At 47.8% G+C, this 23,602-nt stretch overlaps 1 protein-coding gene across 2 annotated transcripts in view; it reads right to left on the reverse strand.

Annotated features, from left to right (window-relative positions):
- AARS2 (alanyl-tRNA synthetase 2, mitochondrial) overlaps positions 1-23,602 on the reverse strand; it is a 158,127-nt gene that overhangs the window by 111,832 nt on the left and 22,693 nt on the right. For both annotated transcript variants that reach the window (XR_014962889.1, XM_085610188.1), the window contains exons 5-8: positions 5,524-5,668; positions 5,203-5,348; positions 3,001-3,109; positions 2,289-2,327 (exon numbers count right to left, since the gene is read on the reverse strand). Coding sequence is in view for 1 of the 2 variants with exons in the window: in XM_085610188.1 (XP_085466314.1) it covers positions 2,289-2,327; positions 3,001-3,109; positions 5,203-5,348; positions 5,524-5,668 (439 nt within the window). In the remaining variant the exon portion in view is untranslated. The remainder of the gene's footprint in view (positions 1-2,288; positions 2,328-3,000; positions 3,110-5,202; positions 5,349-5,523; positions 5,669-23,602) is intronic.

Below are 23,602 nucleotides of genomic sequence, written 5' to 3' on the forward strand. Positions count from 1 at the left end.
GAGGAAAGAGGTGAAATATGAGATATGCAGATGGAGGATTTCAGAAAGATGTGGGGAGAAAAAAGGGCATAGTTGTCTATCCAGAGCTCCCAGGACATCGGAGTTAGGTTTGGCATATTTTGCGACCGCAAATTAAGAAAAATGCGGTCAGAAAAAGCTAAATTTGTGGCATTTTTGCGACCAGCATATTATGTGCCGGTCTCAAAAATACTCTGGAACAGCCAGCAAACCAGCACTGTGCAGCCAGCGTGAGCAAGGGAACAAGATGTCGGATGACAGAGAGAGTGCAGGGTGCACTTCAAAATCCGCGCTCTCTGGCACCCTGACATCTCGTTTTCCAGCCAGTGGCGTAACCATAGCCCTCGCAGTGCAGGGGCGGGGGCGCCCGAGCTCTAGGGCACTGGCACTGTGCACAGGCAGTGGGCCGAGGGCTCCTGACTGGGTCCAGAGTGTGGGGGACCACATCCATGTACTTTGCAGGGGGCCCCATCAAGTTTCGGTACGCCAATGTTTCCAGTGAGTCACACAGCATGTGTGACTCAGTGGAAACACAAACTCCCGCTGGCAGCATGCCAGAGGGAGTTGTTAATGTGTCCTCCTGCGGCACCCTTCTCCCACCTCAATGTAAGGTGAGGGGGCCCCTGTAACAGCCTTCTGGAGCCCCCTCCTCCCACCTCAATGTAAGATGGGGGTGGGAGGTGGCACTGTAACAGCCTCCTGCAGCCCCCTCCTCCCATCTCAATGTAGGGGGAGGGGGCCCCTGTAACAGCCTTCTGCAGCCCCCTCCTCCCACCTCAATGTAAGATGGGGGGATGGGAGGTGGCCCTGTAACAGCCTTCTGCAGCCCCCTCCTCCCACCTCAATGTAAGGTGGGGGGGGCACTGTAACAGCCTCCTGCAGCACCCTCCTCCCATCTCAATGTAAGGTGGGGGGCCTGTAACAGCCTCCTGCAGCACCCTCCTCCCATCTCAATGTAAGGTGGGGGATTGGAGGGGGCCCCTGTAACAGCCTCCTGCTGCACCCTCCTCCCACCTCAATGTAAGGTGGGGGGGAGGGGGCCCCTGTAACAGCCTCCTGCAGCCCCCTCCTCCCATCCCAATGTAAGGTGGGGGGGCCCTGTAACAGCCTTCTGCAGCCCCCTCCTCCCACCTCAATGTAAGGGGGGGACACTGTAACAGCCTCCTGCAGCACCCTCCTCCCATCTCAATGTAAGGTGGGGGATTGGAGGGGGCCCCTGTAACAGCCTCCTGCTGCACCCTCCTCCCACCTCAATGTAAGGTGGGGGGGGAGGGGGCCCCTGTAACAGCCTCCTGCAGCAGCATATGTTTAACTCCTTGATGCAGGAGGTTTGGGGGAGAAAGGTGTAAGAGGGGGGCAAAAATAAAAGGCCATTGTGGGAAGAGGGAGGGGGAGTAGAAATAAAGATTACTGGGTGGGGAAGGGGAGCAAAAAACGAGGACTGCCATAGGCAGGTGGGTGACAGCAGGATGACGCATGCAAGGCAGTGGGGCTGGGGCCGAGGAGAAAGACTGCCAAGGGAGGCCGAAACGCTCACTTTCTGTGTTCAGTACTACAGAAGCAGTGTTCTCCTTTTTAGCAGCTTCTTTTGGGGCACTTGGACGCAGGCTCTGCCCCCAGGAAGCTCAAAGTGTCGTCGAAGGCAGGAGAGAAGGAATGAAAACGCCTCTCTCCTGCTCGCCTCCTTTTAGTGACCCAGTGCAGGGTCAATAAAAGGAGGGGAAAATAGGCTTCCAAGTGTATTTTCAGTCATTTTGCTGAGCCTTTGCAAAAATCAGGGATTTTTACAAAAGTCCTAGTTTCGCAATATTTTTTGCAAATCCCAAATCCTGGAGGGTCTGCCTGACAGAGAGATTGCGAAGGAAGGTGACGTGAAGGGAAGAACAAGACTGCTGCCCTGTCCACGGACCTTAGCAATGTTCCATTCACAGCCTCATATTTCCAGAATTGAAACATTTTCAATTCCCATTATTCATAACTAATTCATTGCTGTTACTCATTTATCTGAAACTGTTAACAAGCATTGGCAACACCAATAAGTTTGGCTTGCTTTAGGTGCAGGTTTGTTACTCTATGATATGTCTGGGATGCAATAACACAACATTTCACAGAGAGGCAACAAAATATAGGATTTAAGTTTACATGTTTTAAGCCACGCCCTTGATTATATAGGCCACACCTCTTGGAAATAATTCCCAGTTGGGCCTCTAAGGCCACGCCCCTTTAGAGATCCCCCAGTTTTTTCGTCCCACTTAAAACTATGTCCATACCTGGCTCGTGTCTCGCCTCAGCTCCGGGTAGGCATCACCCTGGTAAGCAAGGAGAAAAACATGGTCAGGAACTGCATTGTTTGAATAAACCTACATTTCATATTCCTGAGACAGTAAAACATCTTCCTGCCAGCGACTCTCTCACAGTCCGGCTTTCACTGCCGCTCCTGGGACCTGGGATTGGCATCCCGGAGATCCTGTCCAATCGTCTAAGGTTTAAAATGTGCCTTCAACGACAGGTTGCTGTGGCTCAACTCATGGTCCAATCAGAGAATACTGGGAGTCCCGAGGTCTACACTTAGCGTTTTTGCTATGCTATGAGCATCTCATCTTATAGGAACAGCTTGATAACTCGTGCAGTGACACAGGGCTTCCCCTGTGTACACACATGGCAACGGGCGATGGGGACAGCATTGAGGTTCACATCTCATGTGAGCTATCACATGAAGGGTTGATAAATGTGGGGTGCTGGGAGCAAAGAAAGGTGCTTGGAGACTTCTGGGGAGCCATGACAAACTCGAATCCACTAAAGGTGCTGAGAAAGATTTGCTAGGATCTGTAACTTTCTCTTGAGGGTTCACCACAGGACTCGCAGAACATTATACAAGTCTTGTGCTGCTCCTCACACAGCAGTGGACGTGCACAGTTTCTGTGTCCCTGTTTTGGAAAATCCTTAAGTGCTCACACCGACATGTACTGGCTGCAGACGTACCAAAATGTCAACCACTGTGGGGACCAAGCTGGGCAGGAAACCAGGAGGAGCCCGAAGAGTCTCAGAGCAGAAGCGGACGGCCCTGCGGAGGATCCGGCGCAGCACCAGCCTGAAACCAAGACAAGAAACCAATCAGAAGTCACGCAGACCCAGCAAGAAACCAATCAGCAGACACGTAGACCCAGCAAGAAACCAATCAGGAGACAAGTAGACCCAGCAAGAAACCAATCAAGAGACACGTAGACCCAGGTCAGATACCTCAGGGCTTCTCTCAGACTCAGGCCAACATCTCACACAGGAAGACATTCTACAGAAGCTCATGTCATACATGGGCAGATGCCACACACATGGTGACCTCACAAGGGAACACATCTTAACATCAGGCAATCTAGCATACAGGCTCACAGCTGGAAACCACACACCAACCGATGTGACACCTTGATCTCACACAGAGAATGAGGTTACACCGGGATCTCACACAGAGAATGAGGTTACACCGGGATCTCACACAGAAACTGTCACACCGCAGTCCAGTGACCATTCCTTTTATCTGTGTGGGATTTCATGCGTTCGATGACCCCGGCCTTATTCCTAAACTCCTGTTTCTCTAAACTTGAGGTCACTGGTATTCTCTTCATAAGCCCTCCCCCGAATGCTGATTCGCATTCTGTAAGCCGAGAGCATTTGTTCCCATATTTACAATTTTCTTTCCCAATTGTCAAGCTGAGACCTGCCCCGCCCCCGTGTACCTTACCCTCTTTACACCCTCCCACATTCTCGCCCCTAAGAGGGTTAATCCATTTACTCCTTCTCCTCCCACACCTTGGTACTTCACATCCTTACACCTCCCAGATCCTCACCGATGAACCTTACACTGGCCTTCCTGCCTACTCCCCTGATGTCCATTCCCCTCACCCTACGCCACCTCTCCTCCCTTCAAGCTCTCCCATCCTGCTCCTACTGTGGCCCCCCTTGGTCCTAGAACACATGTGGACTGACATGAAGACAGTGGATGCATGACCACCTCCATCCACTAATGCAGAGTAACCAACGCCCAGCAGTTAATAACACAGGTTGTGGCAGCTACACATCGGGCCACCAGTTCCGACTACTTCTAGTAGGGTTTAATGCTTGTACATGGAAATTCAGGCTCCAGAGGAAGGCAACTGCCAATTAAAAACCACTGAGCTAGGCGACAGGGGGTCATCTGCTTGGAAAAACAATTGCAAGGAAACAAAAGAAATTGCATTTTTTTCTGAAATGATGTACGTGGTTTTTAGCAATTAGTTATTGTGATTATCAAACTCCAGCCTAGATACTGGCCACAGAGACAGGAAAAGATGCAAGTCCTTAGTTTAATATGTTAGGTCCCTTTCCAGGGTGCATAAACAGAATTTCACACAAGTTTCCAACAAGATCTTTACAAGGTTTGATCTGCGGTAAACATTTGAGCAAATAGAGCAAGGTAGTAACGTAACATGTACATGCACATGGGCAACTAGGCGGTATGCACTTTGCATATGGGCAAACACAGCCCATCCTGGAATATTATTTCATGGACAAACACGAGTTTGCGCCCAAAATGGAATATATCCTGCACTTGTAAACTAGGTCAAGGTGTTTGCATCACAATCCCAGCATGCATGTCTGACCCCCTCAAAGAACAGGATTGTTTATTAGGCGAGATCTCTGGACAACCCGCAGTACAGCCTTCGAGACAATGGGGCTGGCCTGTCATAGCCAGATTTTAAATTGTCTCATTACTGAAGGGACACATGTTACATGGACTGCCTGTCAATTCAATTCAAACCCTTTATTTTGTTTAATAGAACCTTAAAAGTTCATACATAATCACCAGATTAAAGTCCAAACAGTAAGATATAATACACTAAAATGCATGATAAAGATAAAAAACTAGAATTACTCAGCCATTTTCTAATATAAAACCCCACAGCATATATAAATATGGAATCTAAAAATATACGCTCTATCCTTTCCTCCAAGTAGAAGCGTAAATGAATTTCCACTGCAAAATTTCTATTGTACGCTGTTATAAGGACCATTGCCTTCCAACAACAGAAACCAGAAACCGACAGAGTTTTACAAGTTGTTACCAGGTTGGCGGCTAAATGACACTCCCCCTCTTCCCTTACATTAGTTTACCTTCTTACAGGGTATCAGCAGTAGCAATGTGTTACTCACTCAGCACCAGACATCCCCGGGTACACCCCGTCCGCGATGCACACCGAAAGTGTACGAATGTGGTCTGCTACCACGCGATACGCCATGTCCACATTGCCAAAATCGGCACTGCCCAGACGCCCCTGGTATGCAGGACACCGAGAACCCTGGAAAGACAAGAGCACGCAGAACTCGATCAGTTCTGAGACCACTCAGAGACACTTTGGTTCAGAAGGGGCTTGCTTTCCTGCTAAGAGTCTCCTTATACGAGTGGACCGGAGCCTATCCAATGGTGAATGGCACCACAACAAGTGCACTATTCTGCCATGGGCCCAGCCTCACCTGGTGGATTGCGTCCATCAATGGCGTGAAGAGGTCTGTGTCATAGTTGGAGCGCTTGTGCTGCAGGACGGTCACCAGCCTCTCGAGGCCCATTCCAGTGTCAACGTTGTGCTGGGGCAGGAGGCGCAAGCTTCCATCAGCCTCCCTATCAACAAACATACAGTAAGAGGGTTAGCAGCGATAATACTCTTCAAATCGCGACTAGAGCGTGTGCATACCTCCCATCTCTTGTACAACTGTAACAGAGGAGGTTTCATAATGCTCATGTAAAAGTACAACAGTGAGACACATATATCATCTTCATTCAAACATGCTTCATAAAATTCAGTAATTCCAGCCAAAGTTCAACCACAATGGACAGAGGACGAGCAGAGAAACAAGCTTAGATCACAGATAACTACATGAAAAGAGAAGGAGGGCTTCAGAAAACCAGTTGGGACTTTCCGCTTATCCACAAGTCCTCTCACCAAGTGTCCCCGACTCTGGAATAACCCCTTGTGTGACACTACATGGCAGACCAATATCTGGGGAGATCGGGAACTCTATGCTAAGTGTGGAAAACGTGTAATATTTTTGTTAGCATAAGCAACAGCCATTTTGGCTGTGGTGTCCATTTTGTTTCCTTTGTAATTCTTTCGTCTCCTGCTGTTTGCCTTTTCACTCTGCTTGTGTCATCTATTTTAGTTGACCTCCTGACATGGCTAAGCAATGTACATGCGCAGGGTTTGTAGCTGCCAGTGCACCTGGTCTTAGATGTTGTCTGTTTACTGCTGCCATAAGCATTCCTGCTCCCCCTCCCTATTTGCTGACCACGTAGTCATCAATCTGCCCTTGTTTACTGATAGCTATTCTTAAACTTGTTCTTTCCATTTCTGTCCACATGCTTATATTGCAACAAACCTGTATGAAAGGACAATGGTTTGTGAATCCAGTGTAATTTCTCCTGCAGCACTCGAGAGTGTTGTGTGGACGTGGTCCCACTCATGAGTGATAAATATACTTGTTATTTTATTTCAACTCCAGTGCCGATCTCGGTTTTGTTAGTCTTTAGACACGTGGATGAGAGGGTGACTCTGCACCAGTGTGCTCACTTTTGGGTACATTTCCACAGTTGGCGCCCAACATTGGGCCCCATCGGAGACGCGGCCGTCCGAAGGAGTGGTCTCAACGGAGGATCGAAATATTACTGAGGATGCGCACTGCATGAGGAGACCCTTGTCTTTGCAGGCTGATGTGACTTTTCCGGTTTTCCCGATTTGACCCTCCGGGTGGTGGCCGGTCTTGACTGGGGTTTTCTTTGGCATAAATCTGCAGTGACCATTAGGTCGACCAGAGATGGGCAGGTGGGAGTTGGAGACTTCTGTTTGGTAAGGCCACTGAAGCTGCACTCTTGATTTGTTTGGTTTGGTTTTTGGTTTGGTTTTAGTATTCATTCTTTGCAAAGACTGAAGGCAGGAAATGTGGAGATTTTTCTCCTTTTGGAATATTTGTTTGGTGTAGTAATATTTTACATATACTTGTGAAAACATACCTGTTCTCAGCACACTCTGTAAGTGGTAATTTTGAGCAAAGTCAGCCGGCTCCTCCAGAAGGGACGCCCAATAGAGAGATGTATATTAAAAATGGTATTTGTGCCATAATGTACAGTTCATTGTGGAACAAATACACAAAGAAAGAATCCGATTTACAATGGCCAGTGAATGGGTCATTCGATTCTAAAAAGGTTCAATATGTAGAGCAGTGTTTATTTAAAAGAAAGAGTAGACAGGATATGTTTGATTGTGCATGTATGTGGGATAAAGAAGTGCGAGAGAGAGCGAAGAGAGCAGAAGCTATAGCAGAGAAAGAGCAGCAGAAAACGATATATCAAAAAGCGGTGGAATTGAAAGACAAAGAAATGACGGAAAGAATAGAAAAGGAAGATAGGAAGCGTCGATTAAAGGTAAATGGCCAGTACCCTATTAGGCGCCCTATCTATCCCATACTTAATAAACCCCAGGATGATTGCATCCTATTAGAACGACCCCCTCCCCTGTATAAATTTGCCGCTCCAAGTGATCCTGAGATGAATGCCTCTGACAAGGAGGTCTCTTCCTCAGAGGATAAAGATAAAGACAAGCAAGCTGGGCGACAGACTCGCTCTACTTTGACTAAAGCAGAAAAAGATACAATGAAAACCGCTGCTAGAGAGGAAGTTCGCCGGACTACCACTGCACCGATCCTCGTAGCTATGGTTCAACATTGGAAAGATTTGGACCAATTTTATTTTGTAGAAAAATTGGGAGGTGATATATGGTTAGCGGCATATTTCTAATGAAACAGAGCCAGATAATATAAGTACTGATTATAAACAGCTAGTAGATGGGACTTTCCTTTTGTCTAACCTACCTGACATGATTAGACGAGTGGTTAAATTAAGAAATGACACATTGTTTTACGAAAGGAGCAAGAATTAGCTAGGAAAAATAAAGTTGTAGAAACAGTTCAATCCCAAGCACCGAAAGTAGATGCTCCGATGGATGAGAATGAACCCTGTAGTAGCGAAATTACTACGAAATCAATGCGTGAAGCTGCACCCCTGTATGTTCCTCCGAAGGGTGCGGGAACAAATGATGATAAAACTTCGGATGATGCAAAGGGATATTTTGTATTTAAATGGGTTTACACTCCTTGGAGTAGAGCAGATGTTATGGCTTTTAAGGCTGCTTTGCCCGACCCCCGGAAAAATCCCGCCACCTTTTATGAGGAGGTGGAAGGAGCCTGCACTATGACCTTGCCAGATATTGATATGTTCTTTGGGCTTATTTTTCCCCCTGATATGTGGAGAACAATACGTAAAATAGATGATAATGTGGCATATGGCGATACCTGGGAACATTTAGAAGAAATAGATGCGGAAAGGGAGCCTGCGCAGAAACCTCAGAAGGAGATATTAGACCTTCCTAAAGCTATTGTTACCAAGTTGAAGACTCTCATACCCCCTAAGAAAATAGATTGGACTATGTTAGCGTCCTGTAAACAAAAAAAGGATGAGTTCATTCTGATTTCTTTTTAAGATTTGAGGAGACATTCCATGATTTTAGCAGCCAGTCATTGGCCGATGATATGGGTAGCATTTGTTTGTCGACAAATTTGTCGCTAATATGTTACCGGAAATAGCTAGTCGCTTAAAGGCTAGTGAGAGTTCTTGGACCACTTCTTCCCCGGTTTCCCTTTTAACTATGGCCCAATATTATGAACGACAGGAACAGGAAGCGAAAGGCAGGGACGATAAGAAGGTTAAAGAGTTAAAGACAAAAGGTATGTTGGCTCAAGTATATGGCCCACCATTTAGGGGAGGTGGAAGAGGCAGACATGCAATGTATGCACCTGGAGTGCCCCCTCTTCCTCGGGCAAATTTGTCCCCTGATCAATGTGCTTATTGTAAAGAGACTGGGCATTGGCGTTCTGAGTGCCCTCTTTTGCGAGGTCAGCAGTACCAGCGGGGAAGGGGAAGTATGAGAGGATGCCCAGGGAATTCAGGAAACAGGGGAGGTACAGGAGCTCGTCCCAGGTTTGAGGCAGTTGAACAAGGACAAAATTACTCTAATACTTTTGATAGACGAAATCAATACCAAATGTCTGATTATTCTGCTGATGCCCTTGCAGATTCCGATTACGCATAGGGATGCCTAGGATGGTGTAAGGGACCGGTTGAGGTGCCAGTAGATCGAATGGGTCCTTATGTTGATGCAAATGTCTTGGGATCTACTGATCGGTTTCTGGTTGACACAGGAGCTACCTGTAGTGCTCTGTCTAAAAGATTGGTTCCTAGGGCACCCCTGTCCGGCACAGTGATAACATCAATAGTGTTTGATGGAACACCTACACCTAGCCCGCTTTCACAGCCACTTGAATTCGGACTTGACAAAATCACTGCAGCATGTCCATTTTTGCTTTCCCCTAATACACCGGCCAACATTGTGGGTATCGATATGCTTAAATATTTTCGTGCTACAATACGTTGTTATCCGGAAGGTGTGCGTGTTATAATGAATGACAATTATCTAATGGTTGAGAGATCTTGTCTTATCAATGAGGATGTCGCTCTGGCGTCCTTATCTGGTACTTTGTGGGCTACATCAGATACTGATGTGGGTAAAATGGTTATTCCATCTGTGCATATTCAAGTAAGAGAAGGTGTTTCATTGCCTCGACTGCAGCCAATACAAAATATGCCGAGAAGGTGAAGAAGCATTAGCACACATTGTTCAGGATTTGATCAACGTGGGGGTAGTGGAAGAAGTCCCCTATAACACTTGTAATAGCCCCATCCTTCCTATTTTAAAAAAAGACACTGCTACTAAAATTTACAGATTCATTATTGATTTGCGGGAGGTTAATAAAATTGTAGTGCCCCAATATCCGGTAGTTTCTGATATCACAACCCTTCTCACTATGGTCCCTCCCACTGCCACTACATTTTCGGTGATCGACTTAAAGAACGCATTTTTCTCAATACCCATTCACCCTGAAAGTCGCTATCTATTTGGATTTACACTAAAAAATAGATTCTTCGGGTTTTGCAGAGCTCAACAGGGCTATACAGAGTGTCCTAGTATTTACAGTCAGGCTTTGAAAAGACAACTTGATTCCTTTCCTGTACCAAAAGGGGTGGCCCTCATTCAGTATGTTGATGATATTTTGTTAGCTGCTGGCACTCCCGAGCAATGTGAAGAAGGTACATTGTTACTGTTATCATTTCTGGCTTCTCATAATCACAAAGTCTTGCAAAAGAAATTGCAATATTGTAGACAGCAGGTTACCTATTTAGGTCACCTCATGTCTAAGGAGGGACGTGCACTCAGACCAGACCGCATTCAGACCATTTTAGATACTACTGAGCCCCGTACTCAGAAGGATGACCGTGCACTGATTGGCCTCACTTTTTCTTGTGGGCGTTGGATCCCCAGTTTTTCACATATTATTAAACCTTTCTTGGCCCTTTTGACTAAAGACACTCCAAAGCCCCTCCCATGGACTGCTGAGAGCCAGAGCGCCTTCCAACAGTTACGCCAAGCCCTTTGCTCTGCACCAGTATTAGGAACTCCTGACTATACTAAAGCTTTCACACTCTATCTCAACGAAAGGGAACATAGAGCTTTTAACACAGACACACGTCAAACAACGCAGGAGCACATATTTTTCAGCTGTCCTTGATCCAGTCGCTCGTGCGCTGCCCGGATGTTTTCGAGCGGTGGCGGCAATGGCTGTATCTATACGCCAGAGTGAAGGAAAAGTTTTGTCACATAAATTGCTTGTGTTAGTACCCAATTCAGTTGAGGCTTTGCTAAATCAAACAAAGACGCAACATTTGACTAGTGCTCGTTTGACAGGATATGAATTGACACTTTTGGCCCCCCATATCACGTTAAAAAGATGCCTGATACTAAACCCTGCCACATTGTTGCCATTTACAGCTAATCAGCCACAGTCACAAGAGTCACATGATTGTATATTTCTCACTGAGGAGCAAACAAAGGGTCGTGTTGACCTACGAGATACACCTCTTTCTAGTGTTGATGGGGAGTTTTGGGTTAATGGCTCAGGTTTAAAATTACCTGATGGCACCATATCTGCTGCCTATGCTATTACGACACTTCAGACAGTAGTTGAGTAAGCTCGCATCCCACAGAAGTCGGCCCAAGCGGCAGAACTGATTGCACTGACGAGAGCATGTGAGCTTAGTACAGACTTACTTGTCAACATTTTTACCGACAGCCAATACACTTTCGGGGTGGCACATAATTTTGGTCGCTTGTGGAAAGAAAGGGGATTCCTCACCTCACATGGGACTCAGATAGTGCATGGAGAATTAGTGCATAATCTTCCTACTGCCCTAACCTATCCTAAGAAAGTGGCAATTGTTAAGTGTAGTGCACACAAGAAAGTGACTGATAAAATGGGAGCAGGTAATGCCTTTGCGGATCACACAGCCCGTGAGACCGCAATGCAGCGAAGTACCGCATCTATATATGTGGTGGAGTCACAAGCTGAACATTGGCATGATGCCAGGCAAGAGATGCTGGACATGCAACAAATTTGCCTCCACTGACAAACTAGACCAATGGTCTAAGGAGGGAACACTGGATGATGAGGGCTGCTGGGGGAATAAAGATATGACCAAATGGAAGTTACCCACAGCATACTTATACCCTTTGATTCACATGGCACATGGGCCGGCACATGTTGGTGCATCCTCAATGGCAAACCAACTTATGCAAGTTTGGGCTCATTCTGATATTACGGCACTGCTAAAAAGATAGTCCAGTCTCGTCTGGTCTGTCTCCAGTATAATCCTGGAAAGGGAACGCAAACTCCAACGGGAGGGTTTGCGACACCAACTGCACCTTTTGAGGTCCTGCAAATGGATTACATTTAGTTTGCGCGCTGTAATAATCTAAAATATGTCCTAGTAGTGGTTTGTGCCTTCAGTAAATGGGTGGAGGCGTATGCTACGAAGGATAATACATCTCTCACGACAGCAAAAGTTCTCCTAAAGGAGTTCTTTCCTTGATTCAGCATTTGTCGGATCCTGTGGAGTGACAACGGACCTCATTTAATTGGGCAAGTAGTAGAATATGTCATGAAAGGGTTGGGGATTAATCAGAAATTTCATGCCGCTTTTCACCCACAATCAGCAGGCCTGGTGGAGCGTTACAATTCCTCCCTGAAATTGAAATTGGCTAAAATACAGGCTTCCACGTCTTTGAAATGGCCTGATGCACTGCCCCTAGCCTTGCGTTCTATCAGATTGATACCACATACACAATCTGGCCTTAAGCCATATGAAATTGTCTTTGGAAGCCCCATGAATATATGGGGGTCCCTAAGCCTCGCCCTATACATGATGTTCCCCACATATTGATGAGCGACTATTTGTCCCGGCTAACTAACAGCTTGGCTTCTATTTATCAGCAGGTGCGGGAAGCTCTTCCAGACAGGTCGCAGAGTGAGTGCCACGATCTGCGGCCTGGCGATTTCATGCTGACAAATTCGTTTCAACTGACAAATTCTTTGCCACCTCGGTGGCGTGGCCCAGAGCAGGTCCTCCTTGCTGCCAGAACTGCAGTGCGAGTGACCAACCGGAAGAATTGGGTCCATGCCAGCCATTGCCAAAAAATTCCGCATGCCCTCCTGAGCCCAGCTGTGCTGACAGATCACCGCGACATCCTGGTCACCGAGAAAGGACGAGCAGCGTCACCTGAAGGGCCTGAGGAAGTCTTCCCGGACCACACGATTCCTGGTGCATCTAGATATCTGCTTCGATCCAGGAAGAAAGACATTTCATCGCAAAGAGAGACAGTTTGAGCCACTGTCCTCGGTGGTTAAAGACTGACTACAAAGGGGGGTAGCCTTTTAGTGACTACTCGTCTCAACGTTAGTGAAGAAACCAACGCCTGCCCAGGACCTTAGGGCACCATCTGTTTTGTTGTTTGCCGACGAGATGAACATGCCTGAGGAGAAGAAATCGAATGCTGCAAAAGTCTGTAGCAAATGCGCAATGTTCATCACTGGACTAACTTGAGTGCTGTCATTATTGCTGTGATAATGTGGCTTGTGGAGGAAGTAACTCCGGCTCGAAACTTACTGTCTGCTACTACTCCTGTCCCCACAGAACATTATTACTTCACTCTTCCCTATGATGAAAAGAAGCATTGAATGTCATATCTTAATAACACCTTCATACAAATGATGCATCATACTCATAATGCAGCAAACACTACCAACTGCTGGGTATGTGGAATGATGCCAGCCCATCAGAAGAAGGGATGAACACCTTTCATTCACTTACCATTCTCGCATAATGGCTCCTGTAGAGCCTGGATCGCGCTGTTGTGGGCCTCTGAAATTAGTAATATTACTCTAGCTGATGTAGGAGGACTTAATGCGCAGCTGAATAAGATTTGTTACCCCGATGAGGAAGGGGACCCACAAACCACAGGAACTGTATTGGAAATGGAGGAATATCGCAAAGGAAATTCCTCTACAAGATAAGTTTTCTCCAACACTCGAACAGCCAAAGGTAACGGGCCTCCTGTCATCGCTGTTACTAGAACCCAAGCAAATCTTTGTGTGAGCAGTTTTGGCAGTATCCCTGTGGGAAAAAGTGACTATCCTACAGTATTGAATATCACTGGAACGAACAATAGCAGTTTTCTATCCTCACACAACACTTATTTCATTTGTGGAAGTAAAGGTTACTATCATCTACCAATTGGATGGTCTGATATATGCTGTGTGTCCTTCTTGCTTCCTCCTGTGTTCTTAGCACCTGCATCTTATCATACAGATCAAAAATTGTTTAATGACATTTCCTTGAACCAATTCAAAAGAACTATAAATAATGATGAAGTGGATCAAACTGACACTGCGTTACAGCAATATGTTGACTTTAATTTGGGACTCTTTTTCTTTGTTGGTACGCCTTTGAACAATAGGAAAATTAGATGCTTGACCCGAGTGGTAGAGGCAGTGACTAATCAAACAGCAATGGCTCTTGGAAATATTACAGAAGAACTCCAAATGACGAGAATTGTGACTTTGCAAAATAGAAAGGGTCTAGATGTAATCTTAGCTGGTCGTGGTGGAGCATGTCACATTATCGGGAGTAGCTGCTGCGCGTTCATCCCTGACCATGCCCCTTCTGTCTAAAATGCAGAAAATAGCCACTGAGATACATCAAGACTCTGGAACGTGGATTTGAACTGGATGGTTCTGGAACATATTTTCTGTATGGGGTCTGAAAATATTGTCGGCCTTATTCATAATTATTGCAATTCTCTTCTCTTGTTGTTTATGTATTCAATGTGGGCCAATGCTCTGTTCCCTCTGTATTTCCACTTGTACTACTTGTTTACCATCTAAAACGAATGTCCAAAATGCAAATGTCCGTTTAGCAATAGAATGAGAAATCTGTGAAATTATGTTAATTGACATTCATGATGTGTATCCTACCCCTTTGAAGAAATAAGAAAATGTCTCAGCTTATGCTAAAAGGGTCGTCTGTGGAAAACTTGTAATATTTTCGTTAGCATAAGTAACAGCCATTTTGGCTGTGGTGTCCATTTCATTTCCTTCGTAATTCTTTCGTACCCTGCTGTTCACCTTTTCACTCTTCTTGTGTCATCTATTTTAGTTGACCTCCTGACATGGCTAAGCAATGTACATGCGTGGGTTTGTAGCTGCCAGTGCACCTGGTCTCAGATGTTATCTGTTGACTGTTTACTGCTGCCATAAGCATTCCTGCTCCCCCTCCCTATTTGCTGACCACGTAGTCCTCTATCTGCCCTTGTTTGCTGATAGCTATTTCTAAACTTGTTCTTTCCATTTCTGCCCACATGCTTACATTGCAACAAACCTGTATAAAAGGACGATTGTTTGTGAATCCAGTGTACTTCCTCCTACAGCACTCAAGAGTGTGGTGTGGACGTGGTCCCACTCATGAGTGATTAATAAACTTGTTATTTTATTTCAACTCCACTGCTGATCTCTGTTTTGTTAGTCTTTGGACCCGTGGACGAGAGGGTGACCCTGCACCAGTGTGCTCACTTCTGGGTACATTTCCACATAAGGAGATGCCTGCTAATCACCAGAGAAAAGACATGAGGCAGGACCCCTGTACTTCTTTACAAACTGACAGCACCTTGAACTGAGCGCACTCTGCAGGACAATGCAGGACAGACCATCTTTCAGATGACAAACAAAGCTGTGCCGGCCTACCTACACATTGACTTTTTAGGATCCCCCGAAGACTTTACACAGATCAGGTCAAGGATCGGAGTCCAACTCTGGTCAAGTGGGAGATCTAAAGAGTGCTCCTTCCCCCTCAGCAGAGTGTGGCTAGAAGTCCCTCAAAAGAAGCAAGACTGGACTTGGCTAGACAAGGAAAATGAGAGCTGGTTCTAGCTTGAGGGCACAGGCTTCTTCACATGAACTTCAGGGCAAGTTCCCAGATCTCACTGGGGTCCTTATGTCCTCCCAGTGTGTTCAAGGAAAATATCCTTGGATAGGAGGAGCAGTAAGACAGGAGAGAGAGAGTGTGAAAGAATGAAAGAGTGAGAGACTGGTTTAAAGCTGGAGCAAGATTGGGAGAGAGCTAGAGTAAGAGAGTTAGAGTGAGAGAGTGCTAGAGTGAGGGAGCGAGAGAGTGTGAGAGTGCTAGAGTTAAAGAGAGCTAGAGCGAAAGCGCAGAGAGGGTGCTAGAGTGAGAGAGAGTGCAAGAGTGAGAGAGAGCTAGAGTGCAGTGGACAGAGCTTCACTTCTCCTCTCGATCCAAACATCATCAAACTTCCTGTAGGAAGCTGGCTCTGTATATACTATACCAAAGTGAGGTATAATGTGCACAGAGTCCAGTGGAACCCCAAAGGTAGGCAGAGGTAAAGTTAGATAGCACCTCACTCTCTATTTGGGGTAGTGTGGTCAAGCAGTAAGGCTATATCAGAGGACAGTGTTAAGCATTTATTTGTACACACTCAGTCAGCAAATTAACCCCTTCCATGCTGGGCGGATTCCCCTGCTGTGCTGATCTTTTCCTGCGCGGGCGTGGTCATGACGGAACGGTTCCGTCATGAGCACAGCTCAACCGTGGCTCATGACGGAACCGTTCCGTCATGAGCACCGAAGGGGTTAATTCACACACTCCAAGACTGAACTTCAGACCAATTGTTTTTGTATTACAATATTCTTTTAGTTATTTTATTTTCTAGAACCAAGCAAGCCTGGCACAGGTAAGCAATAAATACTTTTCAATATTAATGCAGTTGTAACATAGTTTGGATTGCAATTGCAAATGTACTTTGATTTGATTACAGTAATGTTACTAATAATGCAATGCTTTTCAGAATGAATTACATATACTTTGTATAGGATTTCTTAGTAGAATGACCAGTAGATTGCTTTGCAGATTACTTTTCTTACATAGTGCAGTATACCTGGATACTACACTGAGACATTTCCTGTAAATAGGTAAGTAAAAGCGTTTTTGTTATTTTGTACAATTTTAAAAGGATTTCTTAGGTTTTCCAACTCCACACTTAGAAACTTTTCATAGAAAAACAGTCAATGTTAGCCTACGGAGGAAAGTAGTGTTATCAGTTTTAAGGTAAGTATCAGGTAGTGGGAGTTGAGGTTCTGGGGGTAGACTCAGGGGTACCCCAGGGTCAGGGATGCACTTTTGTTACACCCTCAGCGGCACTAGGGCGGCCGGATGCTGAGGCCCAATGTTATCCAATAGGGGATGGGGGCCTCTGGTTGGTGGCTGCTGGCAAGCATGCCACAAGGTTGTGGGAGCCAAGCTCCTCGTGTTAGGCTCAGGGCAAAGAGGGATCCTGTTTAGCACAAAAAGTTCACCCGCAGCGTAGGGGCGGCTGGGTGCAGGGTGCTGTTTTGGCGTCGGGTGCCTGTTGTTTTCAAAGGGGATTTTCGGTTTTCGTTTTTAGCTGCAGGCTCGGTTCAGGAAGACTTCTATGAGGAACCAACAGCTGGGCAGGTAAGTTGTGGAGGGCTCGGGGACGTAGGTGCACCTCAGGTTCTTTTCTCCAGGGCGCAGGACGGCTGGATGCAGGGGTGTCTTTTGAGGTCAGATTTCACCTTACCGGGCCACTTGCGGTTGGGGGGGGGGGGGGGTCTCCGTGCAGAGGCTACAGGCGACGTCGGGGAGTCCTGGAGGGGTCAACCCACGGTGGACTCGGAGTCTGGAGCGCTGGGGGACCTCGCTGGGACCGGTGGGCCACTCGAACTCAGGGAGTAGGCGACGGGTGCAATGGTATGGTGGTTCCAGGCGTTGGGTTTGTTTTTCCTCAGCAGGCTCAGATTCTTTCTTTGGGGTTTCTTCTGAAGAGAGCTGCTGTTCACAGGAGATCCGGTCTTTGTTGAAGGCAGTCAGTCCTCCCAAGGGTTCTGGAGGTCGCTGGCTGCAGGACAAGGTGACTTTTGGAGCCGGATCTCTGGAAACTGCAGACGGGCCGGTAGGGCTGGGGCCAAGTCAGTTGTTCTCTGCAGTCTCCTGTGCTGGGCGTCTTCTTTCGTCCTTTTTCTTGTTAGGTTACGGGAATCTGAGTTCTTGGTTCAGGGCTGCACCCTAAATACTGTATTTAGGGGCGTTTTAGGGGTCCCGAGGTCAGTAGCCAATGGGGTACTGACCTTAGGGTGACTACACCCTTGGTGTGCTCACCCCACGTGGGGGAGTGAGCACAATCCCTAATCCTGATTGGGGAGTGCCTGCCATCTATAAGTTGGCGGGCACTGAAGAGTGGGCTTCTCCTCGCCTCCCCCACCTGAGGAGTGGGGTTGGCAGAGGTGGGCACACCTTCTGGGCTGGCTAATTTTTCCCGCCTGTCTTACCGCCGAAAAGGAGGGGAGAGAGGAAGGGGGCCTGCTCCTGATAGCAGGAGAGGCTGGGGTCGCATTACAAAGGCTGCCAGGCCTTTGAAGCTCCCCTGCAACAGATGGCTCTTCCTGGCCTGGGGGAGGTGTGAACACCTCCACCCAGAAGATTTCTGGGCTCAGGGAGCGAAGGCTCCCACCCTAGGGGTCCAGAAACATGTCTTGTGGTGGCAGGCTGGTGTGTACCAGTCAGGGAACCCACCAGAGGCTGGTCGTGTTTAAGGGGGCATCTCTAAGATGCCCTCTTGAGTGCATTTTTCATTAAATGTCACACCAGGCATCAGTGTGGGTTTAATGTGCTGAGAAGTTTGATTATATCAACAAAAAGGAAGGGGGGGGGACCAGGAGCTAATTATGGTCCAGTGCCAGTGCTCCTAAATCGAGTCATCAAAAAGGGGGGGTCACTGTTCCGAAGTGATGATATACTATTGTTGTGGCGCGAGTGTACTGCTCTCATTCTGTGTCCTTCTCTCGCACTTTCCTTCCCATAGCCCGTTAAGGTGTGGGTCTACCCACGCGCTGGCCCATGAAGCAATTCTCCACCTTTACCATAAGCTCACTTTTTCCTTATGGCATCTATGGAGTTTGCCCCTCGTTTGTACACCACCTTCCTCCCTATGTACCTGCATCATGCCATTTTCCCTCTTGTGTTATCTACACAACGGGATCCTCTAACTGGCTGTACATCATATGACACTCTTTAGCACATTGTGCGTAGTGGACATCATTTAAAAAAAAAAATGTTATGCCTTAACTCCCTTTTTCGCATGCATTGCAGCGTCAGTTTGAGAGTAGGCATACCTCATCCCCCTGGCAACTGCAATAGGTAGCCTCTCCCGGGTCTCAACCACAACGCGCAGGTCTAAGGTAGAAGTTCTCTGACAACGCGCAGGCACAGTATGCAGGAACACCAACACTGCACCGCTGCGCATGCGCGCCTCTTCGTTCCATGACGAGGCATTCCGGAAGGAGGAGCCGCCCAACCGCCAGCACAGCTACTATATCTGTGCCACTCTCACCGCGGCCAAACAACATACGGTCCGGCGTCAGGACGGGTAGGTGCTGAAAACCAGCACTTTAGTGGAAACTGTAAGTAGATTCACGAGACAAATGCCACCCAGCTCGCACAGAAAGTCGCTGATATACTATTGTTGTGGCGCAAGTGTACTGCTCTCATTCTGTGTCCTTCTCTCGCACTTTCCTTCCCTTAGCTCTTTAGGGTGTGGGTCTACCTACGCCCTGGCCCATGGAGCAATTCTCCACATGACTCTAGGAAAGGGCATTTTCTCCCCTACTATCCACTAACAGCAACGCGGCAGTGCTTCAATTATTTTTGCATATGCAGTACCGCTGGCTCAGTACTTGACTAGCGTACGCTGGTCCTACGGGACGGGCATTCTTTCCACGGCATGATTCCACTACTAGTAACGCGACAGTGATTTTTTCATGTTATTTTGACTACTCTGCATCGCTGGATCAGTGCATAACTTGCGTGGTTTGACATTCTAGTCACAGCACTTTCTCACATAGGGGGGTTGCTTCTCAGGTGCCGGCATTACCGCACACGTGATGGCCAGCTCTCTGGCGTAACCTGCTGCCGGCCTGCTGTGCACACCTTGACAGCCACCACTGTGAGAACCAGTCCCATGGTATGAAGCACAGTCAGCCTCTTGTCTTTATGCGCCAGGTGCGCGCTTTTATGTACCTTGAGGAGACACACAATGACGCCTCCGATATATGTTGCATTTGTGTCCTTTGTTGTTTTTCTGTTTCCTTCTATTCCTAGGTCACATCAGGAGCGGTTCACTTATCCGGCTGTAGCCTCACTGTAGTGTTTGACAGTCCTGGCCCGCCCTGATCTCACAGAGGGTCTTACTCCCTTCACTCACTTGCACTTCCACACCACAGCTTGGTTTTCGGTCCTGATGAAGCGCCACGGATCCTCATGACCAAGCAGGCGCGAAACATATCGACTCTTTAGTTACCGGGGCACATTACGCCTAGTGGAGTAACGCACGACCTTCGGGTTTTTAGGTCTTGCCTGACCCAGCGCATGCGCTGGTCTGGCGAGACTTATTGAGAGGGCTCCAAAAAGTGCTACCAGGCCATCCTAGAGCTACAGTGCATGAGAGCGGGCGCGCGCGCCGCGCTTTACCGCAAATAATTTCACTTTCCGGCCGCACGGCCGCTTTGATGTTTGATGGTGATCCCGATCGCGATCACTATAACTTTCGCGGCTGCACGGCCGCTTTGCATAGCCAATAGGTCTCGCTTTTGGGACCTTATAAGTATTTAGTTTATGCAACTGTTGCATGGCTAAACACTTATAAGGTCCCAAAGGCGAGACCTATTGGCTATGCCAATGCTTGTTTACTCTGACAAGGGTACCATCACAATAAATATACCCTCTTTGGTAACCCTTAACCAGGTTTAACTTTCACTCACACTTTTACCCTTCATATAGGACTCACCCCACATACCCGCACTCATCTGAAGGCTGTTTTCAAAAGATCTCCGCCAAAGTGACCCTTCGGGGGACCCATAGGGCATTGCAGCGCCGGCCCGACGAGGAGAAAACACCCGATAATGAAGCAGGACATCCTTCGGGGTGTGTGAGGACAACGAGAGAAGACTTGCTCTTGCCTCAGAACAGTGGGTTCTAGACCTAGAATCACTGTTTTGCTTGTTTTCTTCCTTTTTTCCTTTTGGTAAGTGGGTGACTTTTGACCCCCCCTTTTTTGATTTGACACTGAGAAGTTTGATACAAAACTTCTCAGTTTTCAGTATAGCCATTATGGTGCTGTGGAATTTGTAATGACAAACTCCCAGCACCATATACTCCTAATGACACTGCAGGGGTACAGGGTTCATGCACCTGTACCCTCTCCACTGGTTTAGGGCACCAGCCAAAGGGGTGACTGATCAAAGCCGGGGCAGTGGGTTGTAGGCATGGCACACAGGGATGTGTGCCATGTCAACTACTCACTTTGTTTTGCACCAAATCATGGAGTCTGCAATAGCAGTGAGTGTGTGTAAAGGCACAGGGCCTCTAAGGGTGGCACAATAAGTGCTGCCGCCCTTAGAGGTCTTCGCTTGTCACAGTGCACTGGGTACCTGTGGTACTATTTACCAGGGGCTGACCTGTGGCCAGAGATGCCAAGTGGGTTTGGGTACAGTTTTGGGGGAAAGAACACAGGCTCTGGGAAACTGATTGGCTGGGACGCAGGGCACATCAAGTCAAAAGTGCATCAGTAGTCTGGCAAAAAGTGTGGTAGGTGGTACTGCAATAGAAACCCAGCTTCTCACACTTCCCATCCCCATACAGTGGCACCAGCACCGAGCTTATCTTTTCTCCATGCAAGCATCACCAAGCTTCCCACCCCTTGACAGTGGCACCAGCACCGAGCTTCTCTTCTCTCCATGCAAGCATTACCAAACTTCCAGTCCCCTGACTGTGGCACCAGCACCGAGATTCTCTTCTCTCCATGCAAGCATTACCAAACTTCCAGTCCCCTGACTGTGGCACCAGCACCAAGCTTCTCTTGTCTCCATGCAAACTTCACGAAACGTCCCATCCCCTGACAGTGGCACCAGCACTGAGCTTCCCTCCTCTCCTTGCAAACTTCACCAAACTTCCAGTCCCCTGACAGTGGCACCAGCACCAAGCTTCTCTTCTCTCCATGCAAGCATCACCAAACTTCCAGTCCCCCGACAGTGGCACCAGCACCGAGCTTCTCTTCTCCCCATGAAAGCATCACCAAACTCCCCATCCCCTGACAGTGGCACCAGCACCGAGCTACCGCCTCTCCATGAAAGCATTACCAAACTTCCAACACCCCTGACACTGCTACCAGCACCAAGCTTCCCTTCTCTCCATGCAAGCATCACCAAACTTCCCACCGCTTGACAGTGGCACCAGCACAGAGCTTCTCCTCTCTCCATGCAAGCACCACCAAACTTCCCCGTCCCCTGACAGTGGCACCAGCACCGAGCTTCTCTTCTCTCCATGCAAGCATCACCAAACTTCCCATCCCCTGACACTGGTACCAGAACCGAGTTTCCCTTCTCCTCTCCATACAAGCATCACCAAACTTCCCGTCTCCTGACAGTGGCGGCATCATCGCCCATCGCCCCAGAGAGACACCACCTCACATTGTGTCATGCTAAAGGTCACGGCTGCTGTCCTGGAAGAGGTGGGGCCAGACTCAGTTTAAGACACACACCTCTGTGTCCCCCACAGTTGCTGGAATAGATGTGATGTAATGCTCTTGATTGAAAGAAACAGAAGAAAGGTGAGGGTGGAGCAGGCAGAGATTGTAAGGAAGGGAGACCCACAGGAGAGAGACACCAAAAGGGAAAGAAATCAAGACAGGGACGCGGAGGGAGACAGAGAAGGGCAGAGTAAACACAATGGGGTCCGCCCTGCAAAAGCTGTGGATCAAAGGCAGTAAAGATGAGCTTGGATGGGGCTGACAGAGATTAAAAAGCTTGCAGTTTGGCTTTTCACCTGAGCCCACATTGTGGACTAAATACTGGCCTCGAAGGAATAGCTGCTATTTTGTCTAGAATTCAAAGAGTGGCTCTGCTGCACTGGCACTGCCAGACATGAGACTGAGCTCTGCAAATTGCTGCTTTTTGTGAGGCTGGAGACAGGCCTAGGATCTAGACAAGACATTCAGTGTCGACCTGGAACAGGAGAAGAGGAAGCTGAATTGCTCGGTGTGGAGAGATCTCTGATCAGAAGGAAGATTCACAAGAGTGAACCATGTGTGGAGGACACGTCAAGGGCATTCGCACCCATGCTGGCTTCGCAAAGGACCAAGAAGTGACCCAAAGACCTTTACACCACCAAGAGGAGTGACGACCTGCCAAGAGAAGTATGAGGACGTGCATGTGGAGAACATGCACCATCCCTGACCTGCCGTGTACTGCCCATGTTGAGGGAGCTTTATCATCCCATTTCTAACCCGAGAGGTACTCAAAATGCTGTGGTTAGCTTTAGACCTGATAGTAGGCTCATGTTGGCTGTGGCTACTCCGCGTCATTGTGGAACCACTGAGCTCCTGCTGCAGAGCACACAGTCCGTCTGTCAGTAACTCAGAATCCCCACTTCGCATGTCTAACTGGTGAGCCTCACAGCAGCCAGTAGGGTTCCTCACTGTCTGAAAATCATGTCTTCAACAGCACATTTTCAAGATAAGACTGGAAGGTCTGGGACTCCCTCTAGATATGCGTTTGGGTGCCAGCCAGCACCAGTTGCCCTCCTCCGTGAATATTGACACTACTGGTCTCCACTGCACTGTCCGTGGTGAACTGGGCATCAATCCCAAAAATCCACTCGCCATGGTGAAGTGCCCACCAAGGCTTCTGAAAAATTCTATTTCCATTTTAAATACATATTTTTACGTGGTGGGTTTCTCAGTCCAGTTGGGACAGTGGCCCTTTGGGCAATCTGACTTTTGGGGCACTTTGGCAGAATCTTAGCCTCTTGTGTTCGACCCTACCGAGTGGCTCTCCTTGTAGCATTCTGCCTCGCACCTTTGTTCCACTGACTTGTAGACACTGTCATAGTAAAGCTTCTGAGTGTCACAGATTTCTAAACCTAGCTGAATCTGCATAAACATTTCCCGCATGGCCTAGGGTGGGCACGTGC

This window comes from Triturus cristatus, chromosome 6, assembly GCF_964204655.1.
Source record: "Triturus cristatus chromosome 6, aTriCri1.1, whole genome shotgun sequence".
Lineage (NCBI taxonomy): Eukaryota > Metazoa > Chordata > Amphibia > Caudata > Salamandridae > Triturus > Triturus cristatus.